This window comes from Osmerus mordax, chromosome 10, assembly GCF_038355195.1.
Source record: "Osmerus mordax isolate fOsmMor3 chromosome 10, fOsmMor3.pri, whole genome shotgun sequence".
Classification (NCBI taxonomy): domain Eukaryota; kingdom Metazoa; phylum Chordata; class Actinopteri; order Osmeriformes; family Osmeridae; genus Osmerus; species Osmerus mordax.
The window spans coordinates 16,885,500-16,908,412 of NC_090059.1; the positions used below are offsets into that span (position 1 = coordinate 16,885,500).

The window sequence follows — 22,913 nt, forward strand, 5'->3', positions numbered from 1 at the left end:
ACACACACACACAAACTCCCGAACACATGGAGAGGGGTGGAGAGAGAGAGAGAGAGAGGAGATGGCTGGAGCTCTGTAGATGAGAGGAGAGAGGGAGGGGACATGGGCAGAGGCAAGTGAGTAATTGTGCCACGAAGTGAGTCCTGAGTGGATAAAATCACAAAGACGACGGGAGTGCTTTTAAAGACGACTCTATATTCCTCAAAACACTTTCAAAAGGCATATATATACGAGTGTGGCAAACTAGGGAAGGATTTTATATCGCTAATGATGTTTTGTTCCAGCCAGAATGGCCAGTTGATTTCATTTAGACAAAAGTTCAATTAGGCCAATGGAGAAGACAAGCGAGCTTGGCGAGGGAAGAAGCCTCAGACTGATTCTAGGCCCCCGAGCTCTTCACAACATGTTTAATGTGACTGGCTCGGCTATCCAAGCACACTGATAGCATCTGCTTCTTCTTTCTCTTACGCTAAGAATCATGTTCTGGAGGACCTTATCAGATATTTAGGAATCTCTCCTCTTCTGAGAGAGCTGGAGCATGGCCAACTGTACTGGAAACTAAGGAAGGCCAAGCATCTAAGGGCCCCTGTGTGATGGAGAGAGGGGTATCAAATCAGTCATGCTGGGCTCTCCCGGGCAACATAAATGTGCCACAGACACTGGATTTAACAACTGGGGAGAGACATTACTTACTTACTAGCTGCTACAGTATTTATTCCTTGAAATTCCTCTCTGTTTTTCATATCATTCGGTTTTCCGAGTAACAGATTTACTTTTTTCTTTCCGGAACTCGCCAGAGTTCCCTCGTGGTCTATATGAAATATGGAGATGCAGCTGGTAGGTCATTGCGATGCCCCAACGTACCTGGCCAAGGTTACCTTAATGAGCCTGGGTAAAACAAGGCATTAGACCTAACCACAGACCACTTGAGGGGGATGTGTGTGTCATGCCACCATGCCTGCAATTTGTACAACCATTGGAGAACATAATTACATTAACCTCTGGTGCCTTGGCTACATAAAACTAATGGAAGAAAACTACCTGAGTGAGGGGTAAAACAAAGAAAAACAAATCAAGAAAAAAGCCCTGTATAAAACCCCACTAAGAGGTTCAAATGTGGCTTGCATCACAATTATTTAAGAGTTGGCAAGATTAGGGTGCTATCTTGCTAATGATATTAGGAGATCGGCTTCAGGGGGGTTCCTCAAAATCGCTGGCTTTAGCTGGCCAGTCACGCCCCCTGACATTCAGCGATGTGTTGGCCAGGGTATGAAGCGCAGTGGAGAGAGAGAGGGAAGGCCAAGGAATGTACTTAAGATCTAAACCAGACGACAGGCAAAGCCAAGAGCGTTCGAACGCCAATACTAATCCACAAAATAATTCAGTGCATAGCAAAACGGACTCTCCTTAAAGAATACCACATGTTACCTCTGTGAAGAGACAAAAAAAAACAAGCATTCCAGTGGAAGAACACATGTCTCCTCCCCTTCTCCCTACTTTCAGTCCTAATGAAAAAAGGTCCATAACAAAACAAAAAAAACTTTGCCAGACATAACAAAATCCCCCTGGTGAGCGGAGCATTCTTGTACCGCTGTTCTGCCATCATTACAAGAGCTAACTGTTTGGTTTGCAGGGAGTTAAAACTTGCTAATGTATACACTTACAAGTGTCCTTGTCGACCACACACTGCACTTAATTAGCATTTCAGCGCGAGGAGCTCTCTCTCCTTCACTACCTCTGAAGGAGAGAGGACTTAGTGTGGACACACTAAGCACACAGAGGTGTTTTTTCTTGTCAAGCTGAGCTCCTACAGTACTTCAGTTCAGGATGGGGACTGGGAGAGAAGGAGGTGGGGCGGCTGAAGGAAAATGGAATAACAGTCTGCAGAACACACCTATATAGAAACAGATGTTCAGACTTCAGAGCTTTCTCTGCTAGACTGCCTCGAAAAGGACATTTTAATATATGGGTCAGATGTACAAAGCAGGGGGCTAGTTTTGGGGTGTCTGCTCTGCAGAGTAGGTGTCTCGTTACAACAGCCTAGTAACCACAGAGGCTGAGATACAGGCAGAAACCTAATCTGCACAGACATTCCCTCAGCACTGTTGCAACCAAGTGAACATTTCCAAATGTGCCACTCCATGGACGTAAATGAATTAGGCGTGTCTAAATTCCCACACTTGGATGTGGATTCAAGGCAACTTTTCACTTTGCGCGGATCTGTCTGGTAAAGGTCTAAGGATCACATCAGAACATTGCAGGTAATCGCTCGGGGCAGTGAGTCATATTCAGTTTTGGTTGACAGACTAAAATAACAAAGCGCTGATTGCTGAAGAGACAAGGGCAAGTTTGAAGGCCTTGCTGGATAGAGTTAATTTAATACATATTTGCAGAACGAGAAAGAGAAAGAGAGAGAGACCTTCCCTGTCAGCCTTAAAACGATTCATATGCCATATTGTATTGAAACAGCACGGGCAAAAAAAAGTTTCTTCACTTACAACCAACCCCTTTAAAAATATTGTTGTATGAAGGCTGTCAAACTCAATGCAATAGGTCAGCACCCACTGTTCAGAACACTGCTGTTTGAATCCACTCTAATAATAAACTTTGTCTGTTTCACTCAAGTCCAGAACAGGGGGGGGAAACCAAAACAAACAGAGCACATGGCAAAAGCACACCGCTTAATTATTCATGCCTGTTTAAAAAATCATCTAATTGCTACTGTAATATGATGGCCCCGGATGAAAACAAAAACAGCTCGGCTATCAACAGCTTTTTGCTTAATCACCAAATTATAATTTGAGATGAGGGCAGGAGAGTTGAGCCTGATGGCAGCATTTCAATAATGTGCAAACTTGATTAAGGTTTAAACAGTCTGGGGTTTTCCAAGTGCACAACCTGAATTCTTTTTCCGGCCTCCTTTGGAACCGACACTGGCCTATATGTGTGGCGCACAAGATGATGGACGTGTAGCATCCAGCCAATAGGCTGACACTTAAATGAAGTGACAACTGAAGAGAAACAGCCGTCAAAAGTACAGAGAATCTGGGGACTGCTTTCATTGACTCACGCTTGCGTTTTCATCCAGGCAGTGATTTGATGATGCTGGGAGTCAACTCTGATCCTCTTTGTTTTCCTTGGGCCTGGAGAGGAGACTATGGAGTGCAGCCACATGTAAACATGCACTGAGGAACAGTACCGGACAAGAACAGGCTGGGGAACGCTGCTCGGAGCAGAACCTCGGAGTGTTCCTGTCAAACTGATGCATGGCAACGCTGGTGAAATCTGCATCTCTTACCCCCAAAACACGGCATGACTATTCGGACTTTGGCCTCGCATGTTAGGGCAGTCAGCCAAAAGAACCAATTACTTTGAAGAGTGGAGTTATAACAAAATACCTTAACTGTTTACTTTGTATAACATAACCTTGTTTTTCCCTGGCAGGCCAGGCCCAGGCATGGTACAGTACTACTGCCTGATCCTGGGGTAAGGTCGACCTGCGGTCACTGCCAGGTGAACCTGGGGTAAGGTCGACCTGTGGTCACTGCCAGGACTGCAGCCTGTTCACATGAAGCAACACCACTATAACTGAAAACACAACCGTGTACATGTTAGGCCTCCCACTGAGTATGTTCCCTAAAGTGTCCCTTTACTGAATACATCTCCTTCAGTCCAACACATACTGTAGCTGCTTCAGTCTTTCCTCCTGCCAGGACCACGGAGGCCTAGAATCTTCTCACCCGTTTACTGGGGAGTCAGGTGGCTGAGCGGTGAGGGAGTCGGGCTAGTAATCCGAAGGTTGCCAGTTCGATTCCCGGTCATGCCAACTGACGTTGTGTCCTTGGGGCAAGGCACTTCACCCTACTTGCCTCGGGGGAATGTCCCTGTACTTACTGTAAGTCGCTCTGGATAAGAGCGTCTGCTAAATGACTAAATGTAAATGTCACAGTGCATCCGATCCCTGAGTGAAGGATTCCCAAACGAAGCCAGGGCAGGGTGAATTGACAAATAGAACCCTTCAATTCACACATCATCCACAAAAAGGGACGATTCTCTCTGGAGCAAACGGGCTATGGTCAGCTGCTGTATGCCCAGTAGAGAAAAGTACACAAATTTTTTGAAAATCTTTTTCCAACCTTTAAAAAACGAAACTTTTTTTTTCTACCTTTATGGACAAAAATAATCTAAACCTATTTTCAAAAATCTTTTTTCAACCTTTCAAAACTTTTTTCCAGAAACCTTTTTCGAAAATCTTTTTTCAACCTTGTAAAACTGTTTTACAGAAAGAAAAAAAAAGTTCAACCTTTTGAAACTTTTTTTCCTGAACTTTAATTCCCCCAAAATATTATTCTTGTTGCCTTCTGCCTTGCTCCATGGCAGCTTCATAGACTAGTTTATGATTGACATTGCATGGCCGAAGCATGATCGTTACTCAAAACACACACACACACAAAAAGATCTCCTGAAGAAAGTATTTGAGGTATAAAAAGCCAGCGTTAAGAGCTGGAGGTGGAAGGTTGTCTCCTAATTGCTCCAGGGGAGAGAAACCATGTAGGTAAACATAGTTTGATCGATGAAAGGGATTATATCAGAAAAAGCTTTTGGCCTTTGGCCAAGGTGAGCAAACACACTGTTCTCTGTCTACAAACGTAAAAAAAATAGCACCAGGAAAAAGCCGCTAAGCTGAAAGCCCTATATTTCACAGTTGGGGGAGGAGATGGACCACAACACTCGATATGACATGTAGGCAACTGTATCACTTCTTGGCTATCCCCAATCTGACAGAAATGCTGGGAGATAAGAGAGCAGTGAGGTGAGTTTGATGGAAGGCTAGCGTGGCTAGAGGCTTAGCTCTAGGTCAGGTTTTACAGTACTCCCACTGCAAAGACTGGGTAAGGCTGTGGTAATGTGGGCTAGTGTGTGTGCTAAACCTCTCCCATCACTGAATGCACAAGTTATTAAATGCTCTGCTTGCTGGCAGGTGCCAGCGAAGTGTATTCCATGTATTGCAACTACAAATTCACATAAGCCACTTAAAGAAAACTGCAGAGAGAAAGGTATAAAACTGAGAAGGGTTTAAGAGTTACTGGAGCCCTTTAAACATCTGGGCTCCTCATCCAACTGTCTTTCCTTTTTCCTGACTTGTTAAATGAGTTCCTTCTATTGCCTCTTAATCCCTGTTAAGGTATTAAAACTGAAAATAACATAATTCATTACCTATCTTAAACCTGTAAAACGTGTTGAACATTCATACCTTACTTTTGAAGCTCCTTTGGTCTCAAGTTATTATTAGTATTACACGGGTGAGAAATGTTTTTCAACACAGCTTAACCAGTCTTACATAAGATCTAACCCAGTCAAACTGCATGTCAACCAAAAATAACCTAACATGCAATTCTATACTCAATATGATGTATGACAACCTTTGAACTAATATGATCAATTTTCAGCAAAATATAATTCTCCTTGCCAACATTTCTTACACACATATTTAACTATTTTCTTGCTTTGCTTGATTTGGTTTCCAATATAGAAATGTTATCACATACACAAAAAAATTGTGACTCAGTTTAAGCAGGGTGTTCTTACAGCCTAGACAAGCAGGTGATGTCTTAAAGAAAGGATTGATTATATTCATTAAATCCCAAAAGAAATTAGGCGAGATTGATGAAAGCATGTATAGACTTCCCACAAAACCTTGGGAGTCTTTAAAAGCCGTTACCATGGTGGTATCCCATTAGAATAACAAACATTTCCCCTGGATGTTGAACATTGCTCCACAGCCCCTCTCTGAGTCTCTCCACACAAGCACCTGCCTTCACTTTTTCCACCTCCTAAATTCCAACAGCCACTTGAAAATAAGGGGAAATATGAAATGCAGTTACGAAAAAACCTGAGTGCCAAAAAATAAAAAAATAAAAAGGAAGACTTTTTCTTCAAACCCGTAATAACTTTCCATGGGAATAGGGTGAGAAACTTAAAAAGAATAACACTTCCCCTTGATTTTATACTCCTTCCACTTTTTTAAGCAGGCAGTGAATTTCCTGGAGTGATAAGGGCTTAGCCAATGTAATCCTCAGAGGGCCCTTCTCCGGCATGCCAGGAATAAAGAAACCTTTCCCTCTCTGAAAAAACGAGAGGCAACAGTAGGTTCGAGAACAAGAAAGGGGGGTTGGGGAGAGGAGAAAGACAGAGAGAAAAAGACAGAGAGAGAGACAGAGAGAGACAGAGAGATAAAAAGACAGAGAGAGAGAGACAGAGAGAGTGAGATAGACAGAGAGAGAGAGTGTGAGAGAGAGAGAGAGAGAGGCAGCCGGCCTGGCATCCGCCACACATGCAAATTAGCATGTGTGGAAAGAGCAGCCGGACTTGTCCCTGCAGGAGATCAGCAGAGGAATATTGATATGACAACGCGAGGGGTTACCCTGGCCGGGGATGCAGGGGCGGTGAAGGCTGGCCTAATTGGCCCCGTACTGAGAGGGCACCTATAAATGTTTCACACCGTTCGCAGGGATTGATTCATTAACGTGCGGCTCGACAGGACAGGTGGGCCTCTCCACGGTGTACCATCTTGAACTGGCTCAGCGTAAAGTCACCGTTTCCACGGCGGCCTTGATACATCATCCCGACCTTTCGCTTTAGATGTTAAAATCAGCAGCAGGCACGTGACTTCGTGCCACGCTGCTGGACTGAGTTATGGAGCTGCGTTATAAATACCACAGTGGCAGGATCCTGAACTGACAGGTGTCAGACCTGGAGAGGATATCAATAATTCACCATCCCTGCACTCAGGATCAGATATTACATGATGAATGATTTTTACATCTAAACATGTTGGAGGGGACTGAATCAACCTAACAAGTTGAGTCATAAATAAACCTGACTGTTGCTGGCAGCAACCCTGACACGACATGGCTCGAGTTCATCATAATATTCTATTAAACAAGCCGAGTATCCAAGATCAATGACATATTCTGCCATTGGCTATAGACAACCATCTCCTCCGCTTACTGATCAGAACGGTTTAAAGAAATCCACACACGGAGCTCCTTAATCTGAGCATTGAGGAGGTACGTCAGGCATCACGTGCGCTGTCTCTACAGAACCCCTCCCAGCCTGTTAAGCCTTGTGAGAAAGAAGCCAAGCAGCATCTGCAGCAGGTTCTCCCTGGGTGGCTGGCTACATGTGGTTGACACATTCTGCTTCTTCAAAAGCCCCTCACAGACGAGTTCAACGTGTGAGAGAATGTGTGTGCGGCATGTGGAACCCCCCCTTCCCCCTCGGGTCCCTCTTCTCCCCCCGCCTACACCCACCCCAACGACCATGTCATGTTAAGAGTTCATATATCCTTTGAGCGTTTCCATCGGAAATTAGTTCAGTATTAAGTTGTAAACTCATGTTGTGGAAGACTGGGTGCAGAAGTGTACTCTTCTTGCTCTTCATTAAGAGCAAGTGTGCTAGTTTGAGCTAGTGTGCTGAAGTGGAGGAGTCAGGTTGCTGAGCGGTTAGGGAATCGGGCTAGTAATCTGAAGGTTGCCAGTTCGATTCCCAGCCGTGCAAAATCACGTTGTGTCCTTGGGTTAAGGCACTTCACCCTACTTGCCTCGGGGGGAATGCCCCTGTACTGTAAGTCACTCTGGATAAGAGCGTCTGCTAAATGACTAAATGTAAAGTGAGCTAGCGTGTGCTAGTAGGAGCTAATGTGAGCTAGCGTGTGCTAGTAGGAGCTAATGTGAGCTAGCGTGAGCTAATGTGAGCTAGCGTGTGCTAGTAGGAGCTAATATGAGCTAGCGTGAGCTAATGTGAGCTAGTGTGTGCTAGTAGGAGCTAATGTGAGCTAGCGTGAGCTAATGTGAGCTAGCGTGTGCTAGTAGGAGCTAATGTGAGCTAGCGGGAGCTAATGTGAGCTAGTGGGAGCTAGCGTTCTAGTGGGAGCCAGACCGCAACCGTAAATCAGGGACGGTAGGCCTAAAATTTTTTAACCATGCTGCATGTTACTGGGGCTAAACGCTTATTCACTCCGAATCTGTTACAAAGAGCTTGAACGAGACGAGAGTGCCATAACACCAGTGAGCGTGTGTGTTCCCTGACATGTGCATAAATTACAGAAGAAGCTCACGGAAATTAAACATGACGTCTGTGGAGAGCATCATCCCTCGGGCTCGAACCTCACAAATCTGCGCTTTGAACTTTCTGTTCTTCCCCACCAAACCGCTGCAATCACGGCGCGGTAATACAATCGTTCTGACATCAGCGAACGCGCTGGTTCGCTAACGTAGAACCGACAGGAGGTTCCATTTCAGCTGAGCACAGCGCTTGAATCGCGGTGGGCCCGAATCTCGATCGACCAGGGGAAGACTCGTGCACTGGGAGCCACGCTGATGTGGTTTCTTTCTAAATCAAACCGTGGCGCTAGGTTCTCCGAACAGATTGATCTCCCCTAATAGCGTTTGTAGTGGATCTAATCTTGGGAGGGCATTTGTTATGGAAGAGGGAGGAAGGAGGAAGGAGGGAACCAGCTGTACTTCAAGGAGGGACCATTCAGCATCGTCTTTTCCTGACACTCGTCTGAAGAGAGCGCACATCCGAGTGGGATGACACTCAAACACTGGCCCACGTCCTGAACAATCTCTGGTACACACACACACACAATCTTCCCCTGTGCCGAGCGATTTCATATTATAATGGGAGCTTTTGCTCATGCACGATTCGGCTTGCGTGGAAATGAATTACCTTTGCAGTTTGGGACACTTCCAAGGCTTCCATGGAGTTTCATTTGGTCCGCAAGCTCGGCGACTGTGAACACGGCCAACTCAAAAGAGACACTAACAGCAAGAAAGACGACCAGGGTCGCAGACCTCAACTGAACCAGAAAAAGAATGACCACGGTGACTGGGCAGAGAGAGAGAGAGACTCTCTGAGAACAAGGACTAAGACTAAACCCCCAGCCCCGGGGAGGAAGAGGCCGAGCGAGCGAGACACGTCAAAACAAAATGCCTTCTCCAAACAGAGACCGAGAATTATTTACGCACAAGACTAAACATGAGCTCCTCATCCTCGATTAAGCCCTGTTTATGTGCCTTGATGACGCGCGAGTAATCTGCATGTGCGGCTTCAGGTTAAGAAGTTCTCGACGGCGTCACCTGCTCTGCATGCTACATTATTAACACCCGCAAAGACATGACATGGATATATTATGACAACTGTATCACATGGGGAGGCGGAGGAGGGGGGAAAGAAGATGAGTGGATGCATTTTTCATGAACTGCAGTGTTCTCCAGTCAAAAGTTCTCGTCGTGATGCTTCACTTTCAGAAAGGGAAGGATGGGGGGGAGGGGGGGGCAAGAGAAGCAAACACAAGCTGTGCTCCTGTCTGACAACAAACAGGGACGTCGTACCGTGTGATAACAATGATCTGCTACTGATAGCGACATGCCGACATCGCGGACTGCTGGGGGAAGGTCTAAAAGGTCAGCCTGCGTCTCTTCCACTCTTCTGTTGAGTGCGTCGTCCTCCGGGTTTGAAATGCTACTTTCAGTCACAAGAAGCAACGTCTCCTCACAGTCGCCGGATGATACAGTGCTCAACGGTACCGATCGAGGGCATTTATCCGGAACCTTCTGAAGGAGGGTAGAAGCGCCGCAAGGCTGTGTGGAGGGTCCAACCTGCCTCTGGCCGTCGTCATTCAGGGCCATGACCAGCCCACTAGGGTTGTCAGCTGTCCCGTATTAGGGGAGTCAGGTGGCTGAGCGTTTAGGGAATTGGGCTAGTAATCAGAAGGTTGCTGGTTCGATTCCCGGCCGTGCAAAATGACGTTGTTTCCTTGGGCAAGGCACTTCACCCTACTTGCCTCGGGGGAATGTCCCTGTACTTACTGTAAGTCGCTTTGGATAAGAGTGTCTACTAAATGACTAAATGTAAATATATTAGCCAGGACATCCCTTATATTGGGCCTAATTGATTTGTCCCATACCCGACCTCCCTTGTCCTGTTTATTGACTGCTATGCTGATCTAACCACTGACTGACACAATAACAGCAGCAGCGCTGATCACAACACTTGACAATGATCACCGACACCCGTCATTGTCCAATCACAGCCCACCCTCACGAGCATCGGTATACGTTAAGTAAACGCGCCAATTCGTCAATTAGCTATCATAATGACAAATGGCTTTAAGCTGTATGTTCACACAGAACCATACCAGCACTGCTGTGGCAGGCAACCTTTTGTGCCGTATTTCATGGTGACAAAATTGGCAACCCTAGCTGTCACGGTCACTCTGTCCCTCCACCCATCACATCGCCATGGCAGCCCCTGGGTCTGTCTCCAGACTCACAACTAAATCACATTCTGCACACACGCGGCCAGGACTGCGCTTGCACCTACTGCATCTAATCTGATCTGTTCATCTCCCTGTGTCCTCTCACACACACACACAGGAACTACAGACAAGATTTCTGGGGAAGGCACGGTTTAAAATCCTCATTTGTAGTTTCCTTTGAGTGTGCCGGGGATGGAAATCAGAAAATGAGGACTGGCTCCATAATTGAGGCGTTATCAACTCATTAAAAGCCAAGGGGGGCATCAGTGGAAATGTTCATGTAACAGTCCCATTACGTTCCTCAACTGAGACGGCCCTTAGAACGCAGAACACGAGGCGGCCTTGAGAGAGGAGGGAGCAGCCATGATTGATAAGGTCGCTATCTTGTCAACCTTAGATAAAAATGAGAAATACATAATACAGTAAAGGTAACAGCAATTTACCACAAAGGAACCTGCAGCCTTTCTTGGATGGCCCCAACAGCAGCACCTAACTCCCACGGAGTAATAATATCCAGTACAAAATGGCACATCTTATTAAAATTGTGACAGATTTATTATTACTGTTGTTTAACTTCCCTTAACCTTTTTATAATCAAATCATGTTAAAGGTTCAAGGAGACTGTCCTCCAGTGAATTACAATCATTTTAGCTTGATTTAAATTCCCCCAGCATGGTAGGAAAGAAGACCCCATGCAGTGACATATCCTGTTTACTTTCCAGTCGGCCCAACCAGCAGCATTCATGGACAAGAGTGGATGAGAGGAGGGGATGCAGGGAAAAAATAAATAACATGAATCAAGCCATTTTTAGGAGGAAAGAATGGATTCCCGTGGATAAAATACAGTATGAAAACCTGCTTTTCACAACAATTATGTTCCATGAAAGGGAAATGGCAGTGTACAAAAGGTTCTTTCTGTTTTTTTTGTTCCCTTCCTCTTGCGCTCTCGTGTTAATCAGAACAGTAAAGCCTGTGAAGAACGAGTTGTACTGAACACTAATAGATGTGTGACTGGGCCAATGCTGATCAGTCACCATCAAAGTCACTGGACAAAGCCACATTAATGTCACCCTCTGTGTGACTCCTAAGAGGTGGGGCTGCCGTATTGGGTTTCATGTACTTCACTTTTCCCTTATCCCTGCTCCGAGGGTGAAATATTATCATGTCACAAAGAAGGAGACAGCATGACATTATTTTCTCTCTCCACGCAGAGATGGTCGTCAGCTCAGGGGTCTAAATGATTGAGGAGGGCTTGTCTTTGGACTTGCTGCTAAGGTAAAACAACAAAATGCCTGAAATCAATAGTGTTCGAACTAGAGGAATGCAAATAGCCCCCTTCCTACTTCATGACATGGGATAATACACCATTAAGTATTCGGGCTCCGTTCAATGTCATCATTAGCCTCAACAGTGTCAAATCCGCTCAATAAAGGGCATTATTTCCAAAGGATAAGTAGTGCATTAATCCTTTTACGCCGCTTTCAGGAGGTGCTGGAGTCTCCTATAGCCAGTATGAATGCAGCGGATGACAAGAGAGATGGTTCATGCCGATAACTCAGGATGTACCGTCAACAGATGGGAGACTGTCCTAAACCTGGTTCTAATAGGAGCTGGAACAGGAAGCTCTTTTAAAACTTCCTTAAAAATGACTTCAAAGCAAACAATAATTTTTTGCAGACTTCCTGAGCTGAAAAGATAAGCCGGAGAAAACGGGGGCAGAGACATTGTAAATGACGGCAGCCTTGGTGAAGAGAAATGGCTTCCTGATCTGGGTCTTCCTCTCTGGAGCTGACACCTACAGCAGAACATATATCAATTATACATAAAGCCAGAATCCATCTCATGTTGGCAGCTTGTTTAGATCCAAACCTCACCTTCTGAGTGGCGAATTCTCTTCAGGCACACACGTCCACCCACCCCCCTACCCCCCCCACTGCCCCCCCCACCCCCACACACACACACACACACTACACAAGCCCCCTGTCCTTAAATCAAATCCCTTTTTAGGCCAGAATTTATTTTTCCTGTAACAAATCTGTCTTGGCAAATGATGTCACATAAGCAGGCAGAATGACAGGCTGATGTCTATGCAGGGGAACATCAACCTTGCTCCTGCAGCAGTGCTCCTAAGGTGAGTAATCATAGCGGGAGCAGAACAGACACCTCCTACCACACACACACACACACACACACACTCACACACTCACACACACACACACACACACGTGGATGCCAGCCAGAGTCCAAACAAACCCAGAGTCTGTTGCTCAAGATAAACAAACCAATTAGGAGTGAAAGGCATGTTATTTCTCCGTTGGCGAAGGTATATTTTTCTTTTTTCCCTTTTTGATGAAAAATAATCAATGCATTATTTTCCAGGCAATGCGGCCGCATAAAATCCAGAGTAAAGAGAATCGTACCGCAGCTGCAAACATTATTATTCATTGGATTAATAAATGTATGTAAGTAAACTAGCTACTGGTCCTGTAATTAATCCACACAGCCTCGGCGGAGAGAGGGGCGAGAGAGGGGGAGAGAGGGGCGAGTGAGGGGGAGAGAGAGCACAGAGCAGGAGATTCATCATCGTTTCTCGCCCCTTGCTCCCAGGGATGCATGCCCTTCTTGTGTGGATGAGTCAGCTTACATCTTCTGACAAAAGCCAAGGGCTTTGTCAAAAGGAACCACAGTTATTGTTTTGATTGGTCCCCTATCCTGTTATGTTGGAGCACAAAATGCTTTCAAATGTGATTGCTCCGCGGCGTTTGAAACTGAAGCACGCACAGCACACGACATCAAAAAGAAGATGTCTGCTTTTTATTTTACGGAGGACAATCATTTGGCACTTTGGAGCTCCGGGCCTGGCGCCGTCCCCGGATTGGAGCGCGCCTGCTCTATCAGTAATTGCAGGGAGAGTCCCCCATTGGCCAGGAACAGCATTAGACGACTGGGCACGCTGTGTGTGACATTCAAGCCGGCCAATAAAGATGGGCATGCTAATGAAAGTGTCCGTGGCCTGTCTGGCTGGAGCTGGAGGCAGGTCTAGAGGCTGCAGCTGCTGTAGCTGGGTCTCCGGTCCTGCCCCCGGGGAACCAGCCCTGCCCCGGGCCCCCGGGCACCAGGCTAGCCACAGGCACAACACTTCTGATCCCCGGAAAAAATAAAATAGATAGATATATAATTAAATAAATGGTGGTCGCTAACAATGCAACACATGAAAAATAAATCACAGCCTGCTTGTTAGCATGGCGGACCAGAGAGGAAGGAGGGGGGTTGGAGGGGAGGGGCTGGGGGGGGGGCACTGAACTGGGTTAAGAGATTTAATGTGCTGCTGAAAATGTGACACTTGCCAGAAGTCAAAATGTTCCACCAGAGTAGCAGCAGCACCAACGGCTAAGTCTCTATAACGCTCCGAAAGCTGCTTACAATATCCACTTGAGAGACAATAGATAAGGTCAGTACACCATATCTGAGTGGAGCCGACATACGAAAAATAAACACTTTTCCGCAGCATGCGCTGCCCCTAGTTTCTTACGACTCTGTAATACTTGGAAGTTTGGTCCACAAAATACATTTCCTTCACATTTGTCAGACTGCACTTTGATGAATAAACGATCCTCAAATCACTACACAGTTGGACTTTCTCCCGCCTGACAGTGATTCATCTACCTTGACTGAGGAGAAACACTGGCGGTTTGGAGTGGACTGCAGCCAAACGGGCAGAGTGAAGCGAGAAGCGGGCTTAGAGTGGCCTATAAACAAATTACCGCCGCATAAAAGGAAAAATGCAGAAGGAAACAATTGTGCTGTCCGGCATCTGCCTCGCAGAGACAAGCATGTGTGGCGAAGAGTCATCACATTTACATTTACATTTAGTCATTTAGCAGACGCTCTTATCCAGAGCGACTTACAGTAAGTACAGGGACATTCCCCCCGAGGCAAGTAAGGTGAAGTGCCTTGCACAAGGACACAATGTCAGTTGGCATGACCGGGAATCGAACTGGCAACCTTCGGATTACTAGTCCGACTCCCTCACCGCTCAGACACCTGACTTCACGAAAGAAGCAAAGAAGGTTCCCCAACTTCCCAACTCGCCAGCACGCTAGCCTAGCAGCTATCGTAGCGGGCCTACATGTGGATAATATTCCCGAGCTATTCACTCAGGTCCTGCGTTGTAATGATGTAATAAAGTCTGACACTTAACTCTACTCAGTATCTGGACCCAGGAGACTCACTCTGCTGTAAAAGCGCCCGTGGATTCTGAACCTGAATGTTAATCAGCGTTATTCACCCAGCGGAGCGTCTCTCCTGGCTCCCCAACGAGCATATCAACGCACGGCCATCAGAAGCGTTTTGCAAGCAGCTAGGCGACTGTTCATTTTCTGTCCGACATTACTTGACAAATAATTACCGTGACAATTCAATCAATTTTCATCGCTGACAAGAGCGGTTGTCTTGCCTTGTTGATACTGAATGAGATACTTTTTGTCGCTTTCTAACTCGGACACAGTTGCTTTTGACGCCGCAGTGAATTGGGACAAGATGATGCAAGGTAGAATATTATTCAGCCTGAACTATTCATCCCCCTTAGAGCCCGGCACAGAAGAAAATAAACCATTTCCAGGGCTGCATATCCAAAGTTAAGAGAGAAGACATGGTGTTTTCCCATCTGAAACCGAGAACCTGTTTTTACAAGGTAACGTGGGTGTAAAAGGAGAAAGTTCCAGCGGGCTGGTGGAGTAATATGGACTTGGGGACTGGACGGCAGCCAAACGACCGAAGCTCACACCAGAGGCAATTACTCAAGACACGATGGATTAAAGCAATTATTTCTGGTCGTAACGTTGTTCAAATTAGGAAGCTCTGACTTGGAAGTCCTGAAATAGCAGAGCAGACCTCCGCCAGCGTGGATTGTTTACCCAACAAAAACTTCACAAACTACAAACCCATTACAAAAAGAATAGTATTCATTGTCAAGTGAGAAATCGAGCCATAGTGCTTTCCTCCATAAAAGTGTGGATTTTAAGATCATATAAACAATCCCGGGTTCCAGAAACTGTGCTGTTCCAAAGCTCACTGCATTCATGCAACAGTAAATCACGCTAATAAATGTAAGGAAATACAGAGCACCAAGTTCTAACATGACCAACAGAACCTGATCATCTAGACACTCTCTCTCCTCTCCACCCCACCCTGACCTAAACCCCATACATCTACTTGAGAGGGCTTTCTCTGGATTCCCCACCTAAAGGGCATGTCCATAGGCCAGCATCTGGCCTCCCACTGGCCCATGGCAACCCGCTGAGAGCCAATGACCAGGCTGAACTCTTGACAGCTCATTACAGCTCAATTAGGCAGGTGCACCTCCATATACAGCCCTCTCTCAAACCAGCCATGGTGATGCATGTTTAACATGCAAGAGAATCACATAGTGACAGCAAACGCTAAACGCCTAACCCTTATCACTTGATTGCTTAGGATTGAAATCATATAATTGCAGTGAGGGGAGAGGAAGGGAGACAAAAAAACTAATAAATAAGATCCAGTAGGCTTGTAATTGAACAATTATGAGTTCATTTCCATCAGATGCTTGTTGGCAATTATAAAATGCCATCTGATTAGGCCCGATTTGAAATGACATTGTTTCACACAAAAGACAAGGTTGGGGAGGGAGAGTGTGTCAGAGTAATAAAGGGAAGACACATCATGGTGGCTTCCATCCCACAAACATGACCTCCGGAGGCCGAGGCAGGCAGGAAGGAAGAGCGGGGCTGCTGATGGACGGGAATTGGCAGAGAACTTCCTTTGTCCCCTCGACAGAATCACCCCCCACCACCCCGCTCCCAAAACCTGTCAGATATAACACTATAGGGGTCGGTTCTCACATTTAATATCAGCCATCTAGAAGAAGAAAAAAACGAAAAACAGGCAAGGCGAAAAAATGTTGATCCCTGGAGGATGGATTCTAATCAAGATGAAATGCATTTACAAATCTATTTAATAAGGCTTGCCAGAAGTCAAACTTGGCATGTAAATGCGGTGGGGATTAAATTTCATCGGCAACCAAGACTGTAACCGATCGCCTGCAGACAAAGAGAGAGCCTGCCAGTTTTCCCCCCTCTCCTCTCCCTCTGTTTCTCCTCTGCCTGCGATTTGCCTCGTGATCCCTCCATGACTATGGGAAAGGACAGGGGCAGTGTGGAGTGGTGCAGTACAGAGAGGAGAGGAGAGGAGAGGGGGAGGGAGGGAGGAGAGGATGAAAGGAGAGAAGGGAGGATGAGAGGAGAGGAGGAAAGAAGGGAGGATGAGAAGAGAGGAGGGAGAATATGAGGAGAGGAGGAGGGAGGATAAGAGGAGAGGAGGAGAAGGAGGAGGAGAAGAGGAGAGGAGGGAGCAGGAAAGGAGAAGGGAGGATGAGAGGAGAGGAGGAGAAGGGAGGAGGAGAGGAGAGGAGGGAGGTGGAGAGGAGGAGAGGGGCTCAGTGGCTCAAGGTCAGCGTGAGGACAGTGTGGTCCTGTGAGCTGGGAGGACAGAAAGGCAGCCGCAGTCACCTCTGTGCTAATCAGCCCTTTGGCTGGCTGATGAGGTGTCAGTTAGTTGTGTGTGTGTGTGTGTGTGTGTGTGTGTGTGTGTGTGTGTGTGGAGAGAGCCTCTCCCTTCGCTTTTTTGGCTGCAAAATTGCAGGGGCTGTCTGGGCGGAGCAAGTTCTGTGTGTGTGTGCGTGTGTGTGTGTGTGCCACTCTGGGGCGTAGCAGTCTGATGTGCTGCTTGTGGTGCCAGCTAGTGTTGCGCCCCCCCTCTCGTCGCCCACCCTCCCCTCTCCCCCCCCCCCCCACCCTCCCCTCTCCCCCTCCTCTTGTTCTCCCCCTCCTTGCATATTACGCTACAGTGACTGAAGCTCGACACCGTTTCCCCCTGCAGTGAGGGCAGAAAAACAACTGCCAATTAAAGAGATCTGCAATGTGCTCGTGTTAACAGTGTGGAGCAATACATTCCCAGTGTGGAGTGCTCCAACGGCCATTTAGCCAGGGTGTGGCTAGCCGCTAGGCTAATGCCTGCAGGGGGGGGAGAAGGGGAGGGGGGGGGGGGGTTGGCTTGGAGACGAAGATGGACAGGATCCATAGCTGGGAAGGAGTGTGTGACCTAACAGTGGTGTGGCTAATCTCTCATTGGGTGAGCTCTCCATACCAGACAGCTTGGCAGGGGTGAGTGTCTCCTATATCCTTGGGTTATTTCAGACCATCTGCGCCCAGTCATTAACAGGCCTTTTCACAGTCAATTGTTTCACATAGTTGTCCTTTTCCCTGTTTCTATTCTACTGACTTTCTGCATGACCAAAAAATAAAAAAAATATAAATAATAATAATACAGAGATCTAAGCTGAGAATGCTTATGTCTTCACAGGAAGAGTGGTGTGTTTTTCAGACGGGTTACGGAGAGCAGGACAGGCAGACGTTCATTCCACATGGCATCATGGAGGAGACATCAAGCAGCAGAGATCAAATTACAGGGCAAAGCGCTCAATGGTCAGAAAAACAAGCCAGTGGTATGCTGCAGATTGTTGTGTGTGTATAAGTGTGTTTGTGTGGGTCCGTGTAGTGTGGATTGAGAGAGAGCAGATAGAGAGAGTGAGAACGAGGGGGGTGGGGGTATAGGGGGAGAGAGGAAGGGGTGGGGGGGGGGGGGGGGCAAGAGGGAGGGTGAGCGAGATAATGTCCACAGAGGGGGATGAAGTGAGGGAGGGAGGCGGAGAGGGTGTGTGTGTGTGGGTGGGGGGGGGGGAGAAAGAGAGGGGGGGGGGGCTAACACACACACATCACCCCCTCCAATTAGAGTCAGTCATCTCTCCGGCAAAGCTTCTTCAACACAATACATCAGCCCTCCATTTCTGATGCTGCTCAGGAAGAAAACACACACACACAGAGAGACACACACACACTGTAAACAACACTGCACCACCGTTGGTATTCAAAGAGACCTATCCTCTGCCTACCTCCATTTAGCCCACTCTCTCTAACCCCCCCCCCCTCTCCCCTCCTCACTTTTGTTATTGCTCTTTGTGCAATGATTTGCCTAAGGACCCAGATTTCCTAGCAACAGCCTGCCACCAAACATTTGGCAGGAGTTCAACATTCTCCCTTTGTGAGGAATAGGAGTGCTGCCTCCGCCGCCTCTGTGTCTGCCTCCAGTACTGCTGCCTCCAGTACTGCTGCAAACACTGGAGCTGCTGCCTCCGCTGCCTCTGTGTCTGCCTCCAGTACTGCTGCCTCCATTACTGCTGCTAACACTGGAGCTGCTGCCTCCGCTGCCTCTGTGTCTGCCTCCAGTACTGCTGCCTCCAGTACTGCTGCAAACACTGGAGCTGCAGCCTCCGCCGTCTCTGTGTCTGCCTCCAGTACTGCTGCCTCCAGTACTGCTGCCTCCAGTACTGCTGCTAACACTGGAGCTGCTGCCTCCGCTGACTCTGTGTTTGCCTCCAGTACTGCTGCCTCCAGTACTGCTGCCTCTAGTACTGCTGCCTCCAGTACTGCTGCCTCCAGTACTGCTGCTAACACTGGAGCTGCTGCCTCCGCTGCTGGAGCAGCCAAATTGGCTGTGTGAGCCCTCTAATAATTCTGTTTTCATCCAATCACACCACATAGTAGCAGGCACCTTGAGAGCCTCTGCCAAGAATCATCAATCACCTCTTTAACACACACGCACATGCTAGCGTGCACACACACACGTCCATGCACACACCTGCAGAGCGCGTGCATGTGAGCACACGCACGTATAGGAACACTGGCACTTGCACACACACACACACACACACACACACAGCTCAGTAACCTGATTTACAGATTAGAGCGATACAAGACCGTGCATACCACCGAACAGTCGTTTAATGAAAATCAACAAAGCACATTAATACATGGCAGAGTAGGCCAGAGAAAGAGAGGGGGGGGGGGAGGGAGAGAGAGAGAGAGAGAGAGAGAGAGAGAGGACAGAGAGGAAGGGTATGCAATCTGGCTGTAAATTGGGTAAATATGTCTGAGTGCTCTCGACAAGGTTAATGGAGAGAGGAGGCCTTACTGAACAGTGGGCTAGACACGCCACACAGTATTAAGTGCAAATGGCTGTGTCCGTGTATCTGGCTAAGTACTCTGTGAGTGGGAAAGAGACTCTAATAAAGCAAAGCGATCCCCCCTGTTTTGACAAAGCGGACCTGAGAGGGACGCACGCTGGCGAGCGCTGAGATTCCGAGCGCTGAGATTCCGAGCGTTGAGATTCCGAGCGTTGACAAACAAACATTCGACAGTGAGGCCCTCTTGTCCATCCACCTGCCCTAACCCCCCCCCACACACCCACACCCACTCCAATCCCACAGAAGCTTGTCCGTCTACATGACATGACATGTTGGATGTGGGCAAAACCCAACTGCCAGTTTTGCAGCGGATGTGCCGTGTTTGCTAATAGGAAGCAGAGGAGAAAAAACGAGACCACACAAACTGTGGATGACTGAATGAACTGCTCTTTTGCACCGACAATGAATTGTTTAGTTTTTTTAGAGGGCGTAGGGGGGTGGAGGGCAGTGTTCGTTTGTTTCTATAACTGAGTGGCTAATTACAAAAGAGTCCAAAGTTGAGAACCGCTACAGTGAACTAGGAGGCCTGGGCCACTATGTGACCTGGAGCGTTGGAGATGGAGAGTGCAGCACGAGAGAGGATGCTGGCTCAGGCTGCAACACTGATTTATGTTGATAGTGAACTGTTTAGAGAGCAGGAATGTGGGGAGATTTCAGGGCTATCATTGTGACTGGAGATCAGAGACTTGCTTGATCCGCCAGAATTAAACGTAATCCCAAACAGTGAAACATGAGCATGGCTAGCCTTTCCACACCGAGTCTGAGTTTATACGTTACTTTGGTGGTTGTGTGTGGGTGTGTATATATATATATCTGTGTATGCATGTGTCTGTAAAGGGTAGGGGTAGATATGAACTCATATAATCAATTTTCACACTTTGGCAGCACCTGTTGGCATGTCGCCTCGTAAAAAAAAGAGCGGGAATGAATCCATTACATGTGTAACAATTTCACATTGTGCGATGCCGTCACACAAAAAGCAAACAGGAGAATCGAGCAGCAGTTGTCTCAATAGGTAACATCAGCTCAATTCGCCCCCACAAAAGATGAATGAGCATATTGACAATTGTGGTAGGCTCGCCAAGGCGTTTCCTGAATAAAGCCTCTTAACATTTTGTCCTCCTCTGGCAAAGGAGTTGGGGGGGAAACAGTCATTTGAATGTACAAGTATCTCACTTACCGCAATATAATAGACCTTGGCTTTCTCCACCAGTTCCCAGTTGCTGCCCAGGTCCAGGTGGTTTTCCTTTTTGTAGCAGTTTGCTGCTGCCAGGTTAGCGACGAGGGACCTGCAGAGACAGAGCCCATAAATCTTCCCACTCGCTTATCATCCATCTTAATTTTGCCTCCAAAAACATCCCTAAAAACACCAGCGGCAGACTTTCCTTTGTTCTCTCACGATATAAGAGGATGATAATGGCTTTTCTGGGAACGTCTGGGGCCAAGGTGAAATAAAGTCACAGTGGTTTTTGTTCCCGACTTTATAAAAAAAAAAAAAAGAAAGAAAAAATTGGTTATCGTCCCACACAGACGGCCCTTGCGAGCGGGAGATTAAACCGGCGGAGGGGATTTTATGGCTAGCGTGGAGCCACCTCAAACATGTCCCATTATCATCTCTGGAAATGGGCCATTATTAACTGAGGGTGAGGAACAACAGGCATGCATTACCAAAATGAGCTCTCCAGTCAAGGACGCAAGGGGACTGTAGAGAGAACAGATGATCTTACATGAACATGTTCGCTTGTCAGTTCCCATGCGGCCTGACTCCACTACGAACGGCCATCCAAACACAAACGAGCACAAACTCCAAAATGGAAACTTTGGGAGTTAGCCAACCGCAGATTTCAGGAATACGCGATAAGGAAGGGTCCATTCTCACTTTGCTTAGCTGAGAAAAAACCTATTCATCGTCATTAGCGTCAAAGATGAGCAGCATGCTAGCTATAGGCAGGCTGGGGCCTTGGTGATGGCTATGAAAATGAAGGCTGTTTGGAATTGTGTTCCACCTGGATCGTGGTAATGGACTGCTGGGTCAGTTCAGCTATGACAGCTACAACGAGTGTCATTACCTACCAGGTCTGATGGACAGGATGGGCCACTCAGGCTACAAATGGATGGAGGGTAAAAATAAAATAAAAGAGAGACGGAAAGTAAGGTAGGCTAACATTTAAGCTAACAGTAAAAGCTAACACCGTAATCGAGCTTTAGAAGGCTAGGCCGATATTAATAGTAACTAAATATCCAGAGCGCGCAGGGAAAAAACAACGAAACAGGCATTGAATGGCATCGTCAACATCACTTAGCATTACCAGAACTCCAGAAAGTGTCCGAAATGAAAAGGTGCGGCCCGGTTCCTGGAAGACACTCGCTAATCAGAGCCCCTGGGCTGTGTCACACTCGCTAATCAGAGCCCCTGGGCTGTGTCACACTCGCTAATCAGAGCCCCTGGGCTGTGTCACACTGCCTCAAACCCTTCAAAGCCATCATCTCCCTTCCAATCTGGCCCTGCCAGCGACCTTTCCCCTGCCCTCCTGAGCTGGCTGTTAAAACACCTGTAAGAAATATTACCCTCCCCGTCCTCCCCCTCCTCTTCCCCCCCCTTCTCCTGAAGCCCAGCGGCTGACCTTTTCATGTGTCAGTGCCCACATCAAACAAGCTCCACTAAGACCATTCACAGGGACTGGCTCCGGGGCGACCGGGCAGGCTAGCTGCTAACTGACACCTCCAGTAGCTGGGGATGATGGGCCAGAGTGAGTGGAGTTTAGTGAAGGCCTTATTGATCCACACCAAGCCCCTAGTGGTGCAGCGGCCCGTGTGTGTGTGTGTGTGTGTGTGTTACTCATACCCGTCTTAGTCTCTATGAGTGTGTGGTGAGGGGGCAAGGGGAGGTTATGACCTCTGCTGTCTCCGACATGGTGGTGATGATGCTAGCGAGAGAGGAAGAGAAGTCCTCACAAGCCGGCGGGTTGACAGGTGTGAGGGGAGGTGTGTGTTGTGTGTGTGTGTGTGGGGGGGGGGGGGCCTGGACGCCAGATTAGAAGATGGGTGACAGCTCACAAGGGCGGCAACGAGCGAGAGATGGCCTGGTGGAGGAACACACGGAAGCTGTCCCCTTTGTCCTTCTGAGATGATTTCAACTAGGACTTTCCCTTTACCGCGTCTGCAACTTTACACCCTCCAGCTGATATCCTCTCACAGATAAAAAAATAAAAAAAACTCAGTGTCCCCTCCCCCCCGCCCCTCCGTCCCCGCTGATTGGCTGGCCTTGCTACCTGTTGTCCCCGGTGATGCAGGCTGCGCAGGTGCCGGTTGGCTCGGCGCTCTGGCTCGTAGTAGTGGGGCGTCCACGTGGGCCTCCTCTGCTTTCTGCTTCAGGATCTCCCCGAAGCTGTCGTGTCCCCAATGCAGCCGAAGAATGTGGCCACCTTGTGGGGCTCCTGGATCATCCACTGGAGAGGAGAGGGGGAG

The 22,913-nt window shown here is 47.6% G+C and overlaps 1 protein-coding gene across 1 annotated transcript in view; it reads right to left on the minus strand.

Moving 5' to 3' along the window:
- adkb (adenosine kinase b) overlaps positions 1-22,913 on the minus strand; it is an 81,601-nt gene that overhangs the window by 29,558 nt on the left and 29,130 nt on the right. Inside the window, 5 exon segments of the mRNA XM_067245264.1 lie at positions 20,626-20,734; positions 22,718-22,770; positions 22,772-22,783; positions 22,785-22,844; positions 22,847-22,894. Of these exon segments, the coding sequence (XP_067101365.1) occupies positions 20,626-20,734; positions 22,718-22,770; positions 22,772-22,783; positions 22,785-22,844; positions 22,847-22,894 (282 nt within the window).